At 42.7% G+C, this 13,411-nt stretch overlaps 1 protein-coding gene across 3 annotated transcripts in view; it reads left to right on the forward strand.

The window, feature by feature from the left end:
- The window catches only part of PRDM6 (PR/SET domain 6), a 96,553-nt gene that overhangs the window by 60,412 nt on the left and 22,730 nt on the right, over positions 1-13,411 (forward strand). For all 3 annotated transcript variants that reach the window (XM_032476599.1, XM_032476601.1, XM_032476600.1), the window contains 2 exons: positions 3,398-3,525; positions 7,050-7,174. In XM_032476599.1, the coding sequence (XP_032332490.1) occupies positions 3,398-3,525; positions 7,050-7,174 (253 nt within the window). The remainder of the gene's footprint in view (positions 1-3,397; positions 3,526-7,049; positions 7,175-13,411) is intronic.

A 13,411-nucleotide genomic window follows, 5' to 3' on the forward strand; every position in this document is an offset into this window, starting at 1 on the left:
TTTTCATGGGTCCTGAAAAGATTGTCTAAACACTGTGCATGATTTTCAATTTTTTTTCCTTATTTAAATCTTCTGAAAAGTAATGAAAATAAAGTAACTCTTGGTCTTGGCATTAATTCATCTCTTTAAATTCCTTAATTTTTTTAGACCTGTTAGGTATCTAACTTAAAATTACATTTTAGTGTCACATAACTGCAGATATTAATGCAGCCTCCAAGAACAACTTTCCAGCCTTGCTCTAGACTGAAATCTGCTGAACCATTTATTCACTTGTGATTCCTTCTTTTCTAGGAGGAATAACATCAGCCTGTCTGGATACAGGCACAATGTCCTTGTATGGTTCAGGTACATGCAGAATTTTACCCCCCAGCCCCTTTAAAAATTTATTTAACTGAGCTCTTAAATGGGAACAAAGTTGAGCTAATGATGGCGAATAATAATAGGGCCCAAGTTAGGATGCAGACCTTTTCTGAGAAGTCATCCTTAGTTTTCCTGGTTTTATTCTACTTCTGTTAGAAAAATGAACAGAAATCGTCATCATTGCCTTCTGGCCCATTGTTCCGCTGTTAAGAAACACAGTTGAAATGTTAGCTCTGAACAGCACAGGCCAGAAAGGGCCCAGGATGGTCTTGCACCAAATTCAAAGACACATGTTTTTGGCCAACATCCCTAAATAACTTTCGTGGGAGGTGCTGCCTGTATTAGAGTGATGAGCCCCCTTGAGGAAATCTCACGTGCTGTGAATATATGTTGTGATGACTTGACATTTTATGACATTTACGAAGATTTTATTTTGGCGGGGGGAGTCGGAGGAAAGGCATATCATCAGACTTGTGTTTGGAAAATCACTCTGGCTGTAGTTTAGAGACAAGGTTGGAGGTTCTGAAGAGGCTGCCAGGAGATGAGTTAAGGGGCTGTTGAGACCCTTCAGAGGAGAGAGAAAGCTGATTTGGGCTAGGATGGTGCATATGGACAGTAGGAGGCAAATCCAACTGGATCTAGTGGGGGCTGGGCTCTGGGAGCTGACGGCGAGAGAACAGTGTCAAGGTTGAATGAGTCTCCTCATCTCTGATTGGGTGCCCAATTCTGGGCTCTAAGTAGGTGCAGGAGATTTTCATCAGAATTTCACATGAAATGGTATAATGTTGGTATCAGGCTAAAACCAGGGAGGCTCAACCTTATTCCATGGGCTCGTTGTGTGATATTTGGAAAAAGCCTAACAAAGAGCTCACTACTTTTCCTCAAGGCAGGTAGCAGTTTCACCAGGCAGGCAAACATTGTAGGATTCCTGTAATCACAATCTACTTATTTTAAGGAGGTGATCGCTGAAAGAGTGTGGGAGGAAGCATTGTCAAGACTGATTGGCTACTGTGTGGTGTTCAGATGAGCTCACACTCAAGGCAGCACCCGTGACATATAAATGTTCAAGGGTTTTACTTGGCTTTGAGGACATTAGCTAGAATCACAAGGGAGAATTGCATGTCTCGAAATCCTTCATAATTATTTTCACCAGCAACTGTCATGAAAGATTTTTCATGGGGGAAGGAAGGGACAGAGGTCTGGGTCATCATCATTTGGGCTCCATTATAGATAAGCAGTGGTGTTCAAGGAACTGATGGCTTTGTTGATTGTCACACGGGCTGTCAACAGCAGACTCAGGGTTGAGACTCTTTGAACCAGTTTCCTAAAACAAAACAAGAACAAGAACAAGAACACCAAAATAACCACAGTGCAATCTAACCTAAATACGAAATCTGTCATTTGATTGCTCAGGGAGCAGATGTATCCACCACATGAAATATTTCTATTCTCTGCCATCATCCCCAAATAGGAATTTAAAGACGTTATTAATCTTAAATACAGTATAATCCAGGAATCCAAGAATCTCTTCTTTCTTCTCAGGCTACATTGATAATCAGCTGTGACCATGCTGGCCTTCTAACCAGTCATAACTTCTCCAACAATTGTGTTTATTAGATTGATGCCTCTCTTTTATCTCAGGGGGTTAGTGGAAAGGTCGGAGGTGAAGACAGATGAGTTCAAGAAAAGCCGAAAAAAAAAAAATCAACCGTTTAAAAATGACTGGTGATGATAAAAAAAATACAACCAAAAAAAAAAAAAAAAACTGTCATCACTAAGCCATTTGGCCCCCAGAATAGAAATACTGAGCTAAATTAATATGAATGATCCTACTAATTTTAGGGCCTAAATGTAACCAGTGAGGCTCTCTGTGAAACTTAATCTTTATGTCTATTTGGAAAGAAAAAGTGGAAAGGCTGATGAGCAAGAGTAAGAGATACGAGTTCTCAGGATGCTCTGGGGAACACCTCAGTAGCTACTGGAATCTCAGTGCTGATTTTATTTGAAAAGGTCCAGCTTTGTCATGGCCCTTCTGAGAACTGTACTCCTTGCTTCCTGGATGCCCCTAGGACTGAGGATGACCTTCTAGAATGGCTGTACATATATAACCCCTGATCTCCTGTTCCTCTAGATACCACACCCTCCATGGTGCCCAGGGCTGATCTGGTTTCTGAAGGTGGGAGCCCATTGTCTCTGCTGTTGGCAAAGACTCCATGTGTGCTGGACTGGCTAATTGTTTTGCATCAGACTTTTTGTCCCTTGTCCATTGGCTGGTTTGAAGCAGATTTCATTTTCTTGGATGCAACCTTGAAAGAAAATCTGCTTGAGATAACCCAAGGCAATAATTATTAGACCAATCTCAGTTAAGACATCTAAAATGCACAGGAAATGGTAGCATTTTTTTTTTCCTTTCTCTTTCCGAGGGTCTCACTTTTTTGATGACCCTCTCCTAATAGTTTCAGGTCCTGACAGCTGAAGTCCTACATCTTCTGCAAGGTGAGAGTCCATTTATTTCATCTGAATCAGAGTCTGTTTTATTAGTGCTGTGTAGCTCCAGTAAGGCTCCTGCTTCTGTTAGGTGTCACCAGCTTGTTGAACAGATGATGGTTACTGCCTCCCAAATGCCTTCAAACAGTTACGTGTTTGAGATGGGAGCCCTTATGTGGATGTTCCAGCTATGTCAATGTGGCCTCTCCTCTCAGCTTGCTTTGTTTATCCAGCAGCTCATTACTTAAGAGTCGCCTGTCAAAAGCAGTTAAATATTCTTTGGGAAACATGGTCCCTCACATCCTTGAGATGCCACAAATATGTTTAATCCAGGGAAGATTGGCTTGATAAGAAAAACGTGATTGACTTGCATCACCTAAAAATATTTCTCTCCTGTTATTCCAGTGGAGTTTCCACAAGCATCAATAAGCACTAGCAAACCTACGGGCAGTAAATTCCTGCAGCCGACACATAAAGACACCAAGGGAAGCAGGGAAGATGATTGCTGGTGACTCGTTCTAACTACTTGACCTTCTGACCTCTTCTCTAGATATATGACCAAGATGGGACACTACAGCACTTTATTGATGGTGGGGAACCTAGTAAGTCGAGCTGGATGAGGTATATCCGATGTGCCAGGCACTGCGGAGAACAGAATCTAACAGTAGTTCAGTACAGGTAAAGTATGCCTTGATTTACCACTTATGGAGCTGAAGCTCTTTGCCTTGCATATGTAAATTTAGGCTTGCTGCTGGTTTTGTAAAAAAAAAAAAAAAAAAATCCTGCAGGGTTCTGAAGAACTCTGCGAGGACTGGCAGACACTTTTCTGCTAGGTTTGTGATCTCTCCTTAGTACTTGTAACAATAATGGCTTGAGAATTCAGGGATAAAGATGCTAGGTACTTGGTCCCCAGGATACAGTTACTTCCACATCATCACCTGACCTTTGGCAGTGACCAGAGTGAGCCCAGCGAACTCGCTGACTTGGGGTGAGTCCCCCGGCAGATGTGTGCACACATAAATAGGAGTTCAGAGGTGCAGCCCCAGATCCTTTGCTTTAATCACCTTTGGTCAGGCTGTTTCCCAGAGGAAAAAGTTTCATTTGCACAAAGGCATGAAAAACCAAGAACTCTCAACCTTTCCAAGGCTGCTTTTCCAAAACCATTCTGTTCGACAGCCTTGGTTGAGACAGAGTAACCTCTCTTGATCCCTCAAAAGGAGCCAAAGCATTTGGCTTTGGCCCTGTGATGATTCAGAGCCTGTTTCAGGGGTTGAGGGGGTTCCAGAGCATAGAGAAGCCCCTGGTCTCCTGAGATCTTTGGGCAAAGCCCAAAGAGTAACAAAGATGAAGTGGAGCCACTCTCACTGCCTGGAGTCTGAGAGGGAGGCCCGGATGGGGTAGGGACAGAGAAGCAAGGTGGACTCCCAGATGCTAAGCCCAGCACACCTGTTGGTCAACATTTCTTTCTACTTTGTGCTAAAGGCTGGAGTGGAGACAAGAGGGCAGAAACCCATCTCCTAGGAAAAAAGCCCTACCACTAAGCCTTCTTTTCTCAAAATCCCCAGAAAACATGTGCCATGTAAATATATGAGCTCAGTTATAAACAGCCGTGTTCCCTTTTGAGTCAGAAGCAACTGTTTAGCTTTATCAGGCACCACAGACACATCAAAGCAGAAGCGCCCTTGCTCGGCGACTTGGAGTCCTGCCTATGACTATTTATTTTCGCTTTCTTTTTTCCCTTAATTTTAAAAAATGAAGCCTTAAAAAAAGGAAAACTTGATTCCCCTTCTATGTGTGCAAAGGCTGCACAAATCTGGCTCGCTCTCCAAAGGCCTTCAATTCAAAAGGAACATATTTAGGCAGCGTGTGACTCACTGCCGTGGTTTCCTAGGCTGTTATCTTTCATTACATAAGGGTTTAAATGACCTTGCACACCAGGGTATCTGGTTACAGTCTGTATATTGGCTTCACCCACCTTCAGTGCAGCTGCATCTCTGCCATGAAGTTTTTATGAAACTTGGAGCTAGAAAAGGAGTAAAGGTTGTCCATTCAGCGAGAGGTAGCTGGGCTGGTTCTGTAAGGAGCACCCAGGGAACTCTTGAGACAAGTTCGGAATCTGGGAAAAGGAGAAACCCCTACAGGAAGGTGGGCACGAGTTAGTCATTACCTATCTGTCAAAATCGAGCAGGGTTTATGGTTTCCTTTCATAATGGCGCTCACACATCGAGTTCTCCCTGCCAGTCTGTTTTTGATTACTTCAGATCTTTATAAAATGAGCTACAAAAACACAATTTAAAAACTGGCATCCGTCACCAGTGACCACGTCCAAGAGTAAGAAAATAGAAAAGTTGGACCCCGAAGAGGCAGCCTAATTTTTTATTGTACATGAACGTCCTCTTCACAAAAAGTCAGCTGGTTTAGATTCATTCTGTTATGATTTGTAATATCTAAATGGAATTTTCTTCAAAGCGCCCTTGATTGATTGACCCTTCGCTGAACGTTTTGTTTTTATTTTGAGGCTGACAATAATGTTTGTTGGCATGTGTTCCACTTCAACTGCGTTGGGACGCCATGAAGCTATCTTTATGAGTCATCCAACCGCAATACTAAATACATGTCAGCAAAGGAAATATTATCTGAAAAGGGAAAAATCCCTTTGATGTGCTTTAACATGCAGAGATTTCTGCGAGTTTTGGAAGCTCTGTCCGCTTGTAAGGAACGGTGTACACTTACACGTTTTTTTTCCCCCCTTTTGGCCTCCTCCGAGCCTCAGAAGACCACCCATTGCTCGAAAACAGTTCTGCCCTTTCAGCGGCAAAGTATGTCATTTGGTTTTAACACATTCATTTGCCGGGCGCTGTGTTTATATTAAGGGAAGCCAAACCGAGAGATGAAATGTTACAAGGGGTGAAGTACAAAGTAGACTCAATTTTTCTCAAGTTAGGAGATGGCCAGTGATTTATAGCTCGACTCCCATTTTGATTTTTTTATGTAGCAGTGGAAAGAATTAATAAAATGCACAGCTCTTGGAGATGCGGCGGGAGGAAGGGTAGTGAGGTCTGGACCACTGGCTGGAGTTTTTGTCAGATATTCATAGAATGTTGGGAAAAAACATTCTGCTTAGCTAGCAGTGCCCTCGTGAGACGGAATGGCAGCAAGTAAGGAAAATAACAAGATAAATGAAATTTTTGCAGCTGCAAGTAAAATATTGAGAATCTGCACTTTTTTATTGATCTTTATGATCCTATTGCCAAGAGCCACTTTGTGGTGACAAAATATGTTGACAAGTGCATATCTCACTGCCATGAAAAATGTGGTGAAGGATTCGCCTTATGTCTGCAGTGTTATACAAGGAACAAATTGCCCTGCTCCAGCCAATTCCTTACAGATAGACTAAATTTAAGGTCCACCAACCCTAAACACTTTTATCTTGAACTGGAGGTTAGTATTTGTAGCAATTCTTCATTGAGAAAACTGGTCGCAGACTCCTCTTACTTTTTTAATCTTTTTTTAGAAATAGATTTTTCTTTACTATACCACAGCCACTGTAAAAAAAAAATGTTTATTTTTTGGTCCCTTCACTCTATCATTTCAGAGTGTAATTTTTCAGCCAGAGTAGAGTGCTCCCCTTGTATTTATTGAATTTCCATCCATTTCGCATGAGAGTGTTTCTCTCTTCTCTGTATCAAACTTCAGGAGAAAGGCAAGGGGGAAATTTTTTATTTCTTTCAATCCTTACATCACAAAGCTGCTTAATTTTATTACAGAGTTGAGAACTCCCAATGCCAAGTTGTAAGAATACACCTACTGCTTTTCTTTCAAATAAGAAAATCAATCATATTAATTTATATGTGACGTTGAGGAACCAGAGTCTGCAATTTGCCAAGAGAGAATTTTCTCATTAGTGTGAGATTTTTTTTTTAAACGAACTCTTCCTTTCTGCTGTCTCTTGGGTCACATATCTGTCTCTTCAGCCAAGATGTTCTGTGGAGAGACATTGTGGTAATAAACTGTAAGCTATTTATTTTACTGGGTTACAGGCTCTAATTGGTTGCCAAGAACGATAAGGTGGGTGCAGATTTTATTACAAACAGAAATTGTTTAGGTGGAGCTGGGCAGAACTTTTTGGGGGCAATAAAAATGTGGATGGGGCACATGAGTCCTACCGATTACTAAGCTGGGTTTTCTTTTGTTTTGAATAGGTCGAATATATTCTACCGAGCCTGTATAGATATTCCCAGGGGTACCGAGCTTCTGGTGTGGTACAATGACAGCTATACGTCTTTCTTTGGGATCCCTTTACAATGCATTGCCCAGGATGAAAACTGTAAGAATTTATTTTAGCTCTGAATTCACATTTCACAGTACCGATCTCAAAGCTAACTTTTTAAGAGTGTTGTTTGAAACTCCGAAAATGTGATCCATTCTATGTAACAGAAACGTGCACAAGTCTGTTCCATCATCTTCCTTGTATGTCTTTTGCATTTTCACAGGGAATCTTAACTTGTACAGACCAGTTTTTCTTCGCCTGTTGATAATTTCAAAACCTCAGTCTTAGTTTTAAATCATCGCTGGCAGCAATGTTAAGGCAACTGTTACTTACCGAGCACCTACTATGTGTCTGGTTACAAGAGCAGCATAAGGCACGAGTTCTGCTCTGAAGGGGTGCACAGTCTTGCTGTAGTCACACTGTTTGCAAAAATGAAATAATGAGAAAACAGTGCTGTTTAATCAGGAATAACAGCCCTCTGGCTGATTGGCTGTGCTTCCTCCTAAGTGGGCATGGGAATGAGAAGGGTAGTAAAAACCGTAGACATCTGACTGAGGAATTTATCTCTCTCTAAATTTCTTAAAAGAAAGTCACATGGTTCATTTTAGATCATTACCATGGCCATCATTATGTTTTAAAAAATAATCTAATGTCTGGGCAAGTGCCAACTTCTACAGCAGTTTTCACCTAAACTTTATATATTTGTTTTTATCAATTCTTGGGAAAATGTTATCAGGTGATTTCCAGTGTTTGGCACAGAATTAGGTAGTTCTGCCATGCTTCAGTGAGAAATGCTGGTTTCAATGATGCTATTTTTTTCTTGTCACCAAATTGACTAATCTATGAACAGGTAATTGGGATTATGCAGTAGAAAACGAAGCAGAGGGAACAGATCTATTTAAGAAACTTCATTTTGAAAAACAGTGTTATTTTAATTTTTCCTCCTTCACTTACTTTCTCTCACTCACACAAACTCCGAAAAAAAAAAAGAATGTTCATAATGCTATTAATCAAAATGCTGATGATCAGATATTTCTTTTCCATGTTGTCTTTATTTTCTTTGTTAAAAATAGAATCCTCAAAAAAAAAAAATAGAATCCTCAAAAAGCATATTACTCTCAACTTTCCTTTTCTACTTTACCCTAACCCCAAACCAATCTCAAATCAAAAAATGAATCTTTGGACATATAAGTACATTCCTCTTACTTCCCAAGTTTCCATTGGAAAGTTTCTTTTCCACAGTGATACTCCTATTTGAGAGAGTGTCTGTTTTCATAGGAGAAAATCTCAGTGTTGGACAAGAGTGTGTGGTTGGTGTTAGAGGCAGAAATGGACATGGAGGCCAGGATGCTCTGTCTTCCCAGAATGGCTCCATGCCCCGGCTCCCCTGAAGCTAGATCTAGGTCCACGTGTGGAGAGCACCAGTATCAGCTTCCCGATCTGTTGACAGGGGCCTGTCTGTACGTTAGAACCTTGGCATAACTTCACCTTCTTAAGGATGGAATCTGATCCCAAAAGATTCCAGAAAGGCTCTCTGTTTCTTCCTTTAATACAGCGTATTACAGACTCTGAGCATACTGTGGGGTGTGTGTGCTGCAGAATGTCTGGGAATAAACATATCAGAATCTAGAGTTCTAGCGTATATAGCACACAGCCTGAAATTTCTTCCATTCATTCATTCATTAAATGCTCAGATATTTGTTGCACATTTACTATGGGCCAGTGTCATTGCTGGGTGCCACAGAGACAGCAGTGAACAAAGCAGACAGGAATTCCTACCCTCATGGGGTATATCTTCTAGTAGAGGGAGGCAGATTATCAACAAATAAATGATTAAATAGATAGTGTGTCAGGTGATGATAAGTGTCACAGAGATAAAGCAGAGAAGGGGTAAGGAGTGCCAGGAGTTGGGAGTTGCTGTGATCAGGGTGAGCTCTACAAGGAAGGTAGCCCTTGGATAAAGACTTATGGAGGCAAAGGAACAAGACATGTATTGTTTGGGAGCAGAGTGTTGCAGGCAGCTAGACTCAGTTCCTTTTATTTCCAGGATGGAAATATGACTGGCCTACTGGGAGAGCATCCCAAAGCTATTGACATAGGTGTGTCAGAGTGAGTGAGGTGGGGAGAAGACTTAGATATGGGAGGGGGCAGGGATCTTGTCCGGACCCTGGCTTTTGTTCTGTGTGGGCTGGATAAACGGGGCTATTGCAGAGTTTTGAGCAGTGATGTGACTAAAGTTGTAACAGGATTACTCTGGCTACTGAGTGGAGACTAGATAGGTTGAGGATGGAGCAGGGAATCCAGTTAGAGGCTCTTCCTGGAATTCAGGGGAGAGGTGATGGTGGTTTGGACCAGTGCAGAAGTGGTGGAGGTGGTGAGAAGTGGTTGGATTCTGGATATATTTTGAAAGGAAAGTCAACATCATTTGCTGACACTTGGGGTACTGAGTGAGAGAGAAAGGAGGCAAGGAGAACTCCGAGGCTTTGGTCTGAGGAACTGGATGAATGGAATGACCATTTACTGAGTGATGAGTCAGAAATGGAAACTGGAATGACTCCTCAGGAAACACGTTTCTTACCCTTGACCTGGATCTCTAGGGTGGAAGTCACACATCTACAATATTGCTTCCACCTTGTGATGTGGTTACATTGACGAAAGGGATTTAGGAACTGGGCTGGAAGATTTGGGGTTCTCTGTGCCATTCACAGCCACCTGCCAGTGGTATCTAACAGTGTACCATCTAGCTTCAGGTTCAGTGTGATAGTGTCATCAAAAAGTGTACTTTCTGGCCACATCACATGCTTTACTTTTCAAGCCTCCTTTCCCTTGTAGGCCAACCTGTGTGAAGCATTCCTGAGACTGCTGAGTAGAGTATTGAATCAACCCTACCAGGGCATGTGTTATATCATTTAGCACCTGAAAACCTTGGGAGAAAATTCACAAAGCCATAGCAGGTTGAAGTATTGTGGCTTCAGTAGGTAAACTGAGCAGCTCTTCTGGGTTGAGTTCAGAGCTCTAAGTAAGGGTGGAGGGAAGTTTAAAGAGAATTAATTCTTTAACTAAAGTGCTCAACAGTGACAATCCCCCTTCCCCCTAAGGGTATTACAGGAATTTTATTTCAGTTCCTGTCTCAAAGTCATATATCTGTCATGTGATTGGCCACCCAAGAAACCAGCAGAAAGCTTCATCAGATAGCATGGGGGTGATATATGACTTTGTCTCTAAGATAGATTCTCCTGTATGATTCATATGGGAGAGACGGAGAGACCTGGGAATGCTTTATAATGAGGGTTCCTTATTCTGTACTGAGAAAATTCTCTGTGTGATTTAAAAGCACAAATGTGTGAAAGGGCATGGACAGATAATTTAACAGATAGCCTTCCCCAGCCCTTAGTAGTTTAAATCATCTCAACGGGATTAGGAATTCTAAGACAATTTTTATCCTACTGAGCTAGCCACAAAAATAAATTAAGTATCTTAGAAAGAAGCTTCTTAAGATCAAAGACTTGCTTGACAAAATGCCTCCACAGAGCCTCCTTACCAGGGTTATGCACAGAGCAAACAATGAATACATGCTCGCTGGACAAATACTGAGAATTATATTGCCATTGTTAGAAAGGAGAAATATTTTGGCCAGATTTCTGTTTTTTTGTTGTTAATGGAATTGATACATGGCCCAAGACAGTGGTGATTTAACTCAGTGAATGATACTTATTAAGCACTTTCATTTATAAAAATATCATTTTCTGCCCATGGTTCTTTCAACATTGAAAGTACACATTTCCTATGGAGTGTGTGGGGTGGGTTCAGGCTTCAGGGGCCGGAGAGCAGTGGGGCACACTCACTGCCTGGACAAGCCACTGAAAGAGAAGGCAGCGTTTCCCATAGGCATCTGGATTCTGGAAGCAATTCCTATGTTATTTTCTGTTAAAAAAAAAAAACCCATAGTTCTAAGTGTAATAGAGCTCCAAAGAGAGAGCCACTCCAACCACTGTGGGCCTTTCAGAAGGGCTTGAAGGAACGCCTGTGTCGACAGATTGTATCCGCAAGGAGGAATGAGGTTCCCCAAAGCTTCTAGTAGGGGATCAGCTCCTGCAGAGTGTAAAGACCCTAGTGTGTTCATACTCATTTCAGAGGAAATTAAAAAAAAAACCTGGGAATAAATGTTAAACAAGTCTTCCTGCTGCTTTTTCGGTCTTGGCATGGGAAGCTGAGGTAGCAGAATGTGAAACTGGACAGCAATGCAGGAGTTGCTGCACCAGAGTCAACTCTCCCTCTAAGAGGCCCTCCTTTTTCTTTTGATTTTAAAGAGCAGGAAATAAAAAGGAGCACTTCTACAGAGTGCCCTCCCCACCCCACCCCCCACCGTCCCACCAACAGTGGGAAACCAGGCCTCACTCAAGCCTTCTGTCAGTGAACGTTGAGGACAATGAGGACATCTCTGCAGGGCCCTGTGGGAGCGCTGTGATGGGGTACAGACACTCAGACCCCGTCCTCCAGCACCTCAGTGTGGGAGGAGGCACATAAGCAAGCAACTACAGTACAGAACCTAATGCAGGGCCGTGAGATGGCTACTGCAGGGAGCCTGAGCTGGGCAGGTGTTTGGCTGAGTAGTAATGCAGTCAAGAGAAGTCAGGTTCCTGGCCCCTCATGCTCAGTGGGCAGCTGGCGTTGGACTCCTCACATAAACTCAGGAACCAGAAGTTACTGTTTTGTCCCTAAATGGGACATAGAAAAGTGCTACCCTCAAGCCCATAGGCCAAGGAATTGTCCATCTGGGGCTATTGGTAAAAACACCATGTCACACTCCAAAAACCAGCCCCAACTGTGGGAAGGTGTGGGGTTGGATTTTGCATTACCTGCCAGTTGTGGAAACCCTGGGTCAAGAAGCTAGTATAAAAATTGCCCCAGAACTGGAGAAACCTGTAAGATCCTAGAAGAAACAGAGAAGTCACCCCAGGGAGATGCCTTCGTGTCTGCACAGGACTCCTAACAGAAGGCAGCAGCCACTGAAAATACCTTCCCAGAAGGAAGTGGCAGAGGACATAGGAACCCACCGTCATGAGAGATTTGACCTCTTGGGTGCTGTGGGATGGTGTGGTGTACTGCCTAGATCCCAACCTTGCTTTAGGATTGAGGCCCCTGTTCCCCTACTTCTGGGGACAGCTGACAGCTGAATTGCCTTCAGCCTCCGAGAGCTGCTTTACCCCCAGTCATGTTCCCTCCCCACGTAGCCTGTGTCCAATGACTGGTCAGTGTGGGTGGGTAGGAAGGACTGCTTCCCTTACCCCAAAGCAGAACAGCTCTGAAGGCCCTCCAGAGCTATTGATCGCCCTTGCCAAAGTCCTCACTCATTTCACTCCCCAGTAAACTTCCTGCACACAAAACTGCAAATCTCCATTTCAGATTCTGTTTCCCAAGGACCTGACTTAAGACAGGTGCTCCCAGATTTATACTGGCAATCCAGACCTCTCTCACTGAAGCCCCAGACTCCCATCCACCTGTCTGATTTCCATCTGCACTTGCATGTCTCACAGGCATCTCAAAACCAAAACCATTCTACTCTGTCGCCCAAGCTGCCTCTCCCCCAGTGCAGTACCTCTCACTCTCATTCATCCAGTTGCTCTTTCTAGAAACCTTGACACCTCGCTCTTCCTCACCCTTCTGTCCAGGCATTTAGAAAGCCCTGTTGCTTGTGTATTCTTAAATACATTTCTTTTCATTGCTGCTGCCACCTCCTGATCAGCCTCCCCATCAGCTTCGGCCTGGACCCCTGCGGTAGCCTCCTGCAGGTCACATTTTCCCTCTTTTGGTATCACAGCAGCAGAAGTGGAGTTTCACTGATTTGCTGATTTTATTGTCTCAGTTTACTCACATGTTTTGTTAAGAGAGAGTTTGGTCCCATAGATCAAAATCCAGAAAGTACTGTGGACATGTAATTGTCCTTCCAAGAGGCAATCCATTGACAGATTCTTTGGTGTCTTTCTGGGCGTATTTTTTGCCCATTCTTGAATTCGAGCATATTCTCCCACTCTTTCTTGGGCTCTCACTCTGCCCTTCCCCTTTTATGTAGATAGTAATACTATATACTTTGTTCTGCACCTCACTTTTTCATTTAATGATATAGAGTGATGGTGCATTTAAAGTATCAATCTGATGACCTCATACCCTAGCTTAAAACCCTTTTTTGGTTTGGCATTACTCTTTTTTTTTAATTGAAGTATAGTTGATTTATAATGTTGTGTTAGTTTCTGGTGTACAGCATAATAATTCATTTATACACACACACACACA

This window comes from Camelus ferus, chromosome 3, assembly GCF_009834535.1.
Source record: "Camelus ferus isolate YT-003-E chromosome 3, BCGSAC_Cfer_1.0, whole genome shotgun sequence".
Lineage (NCBI taxonomy): Eukaryota > Metazoa > Chordata > Mammalia > Artiodactyla > Camelidae > Camelus > Camelus ferus.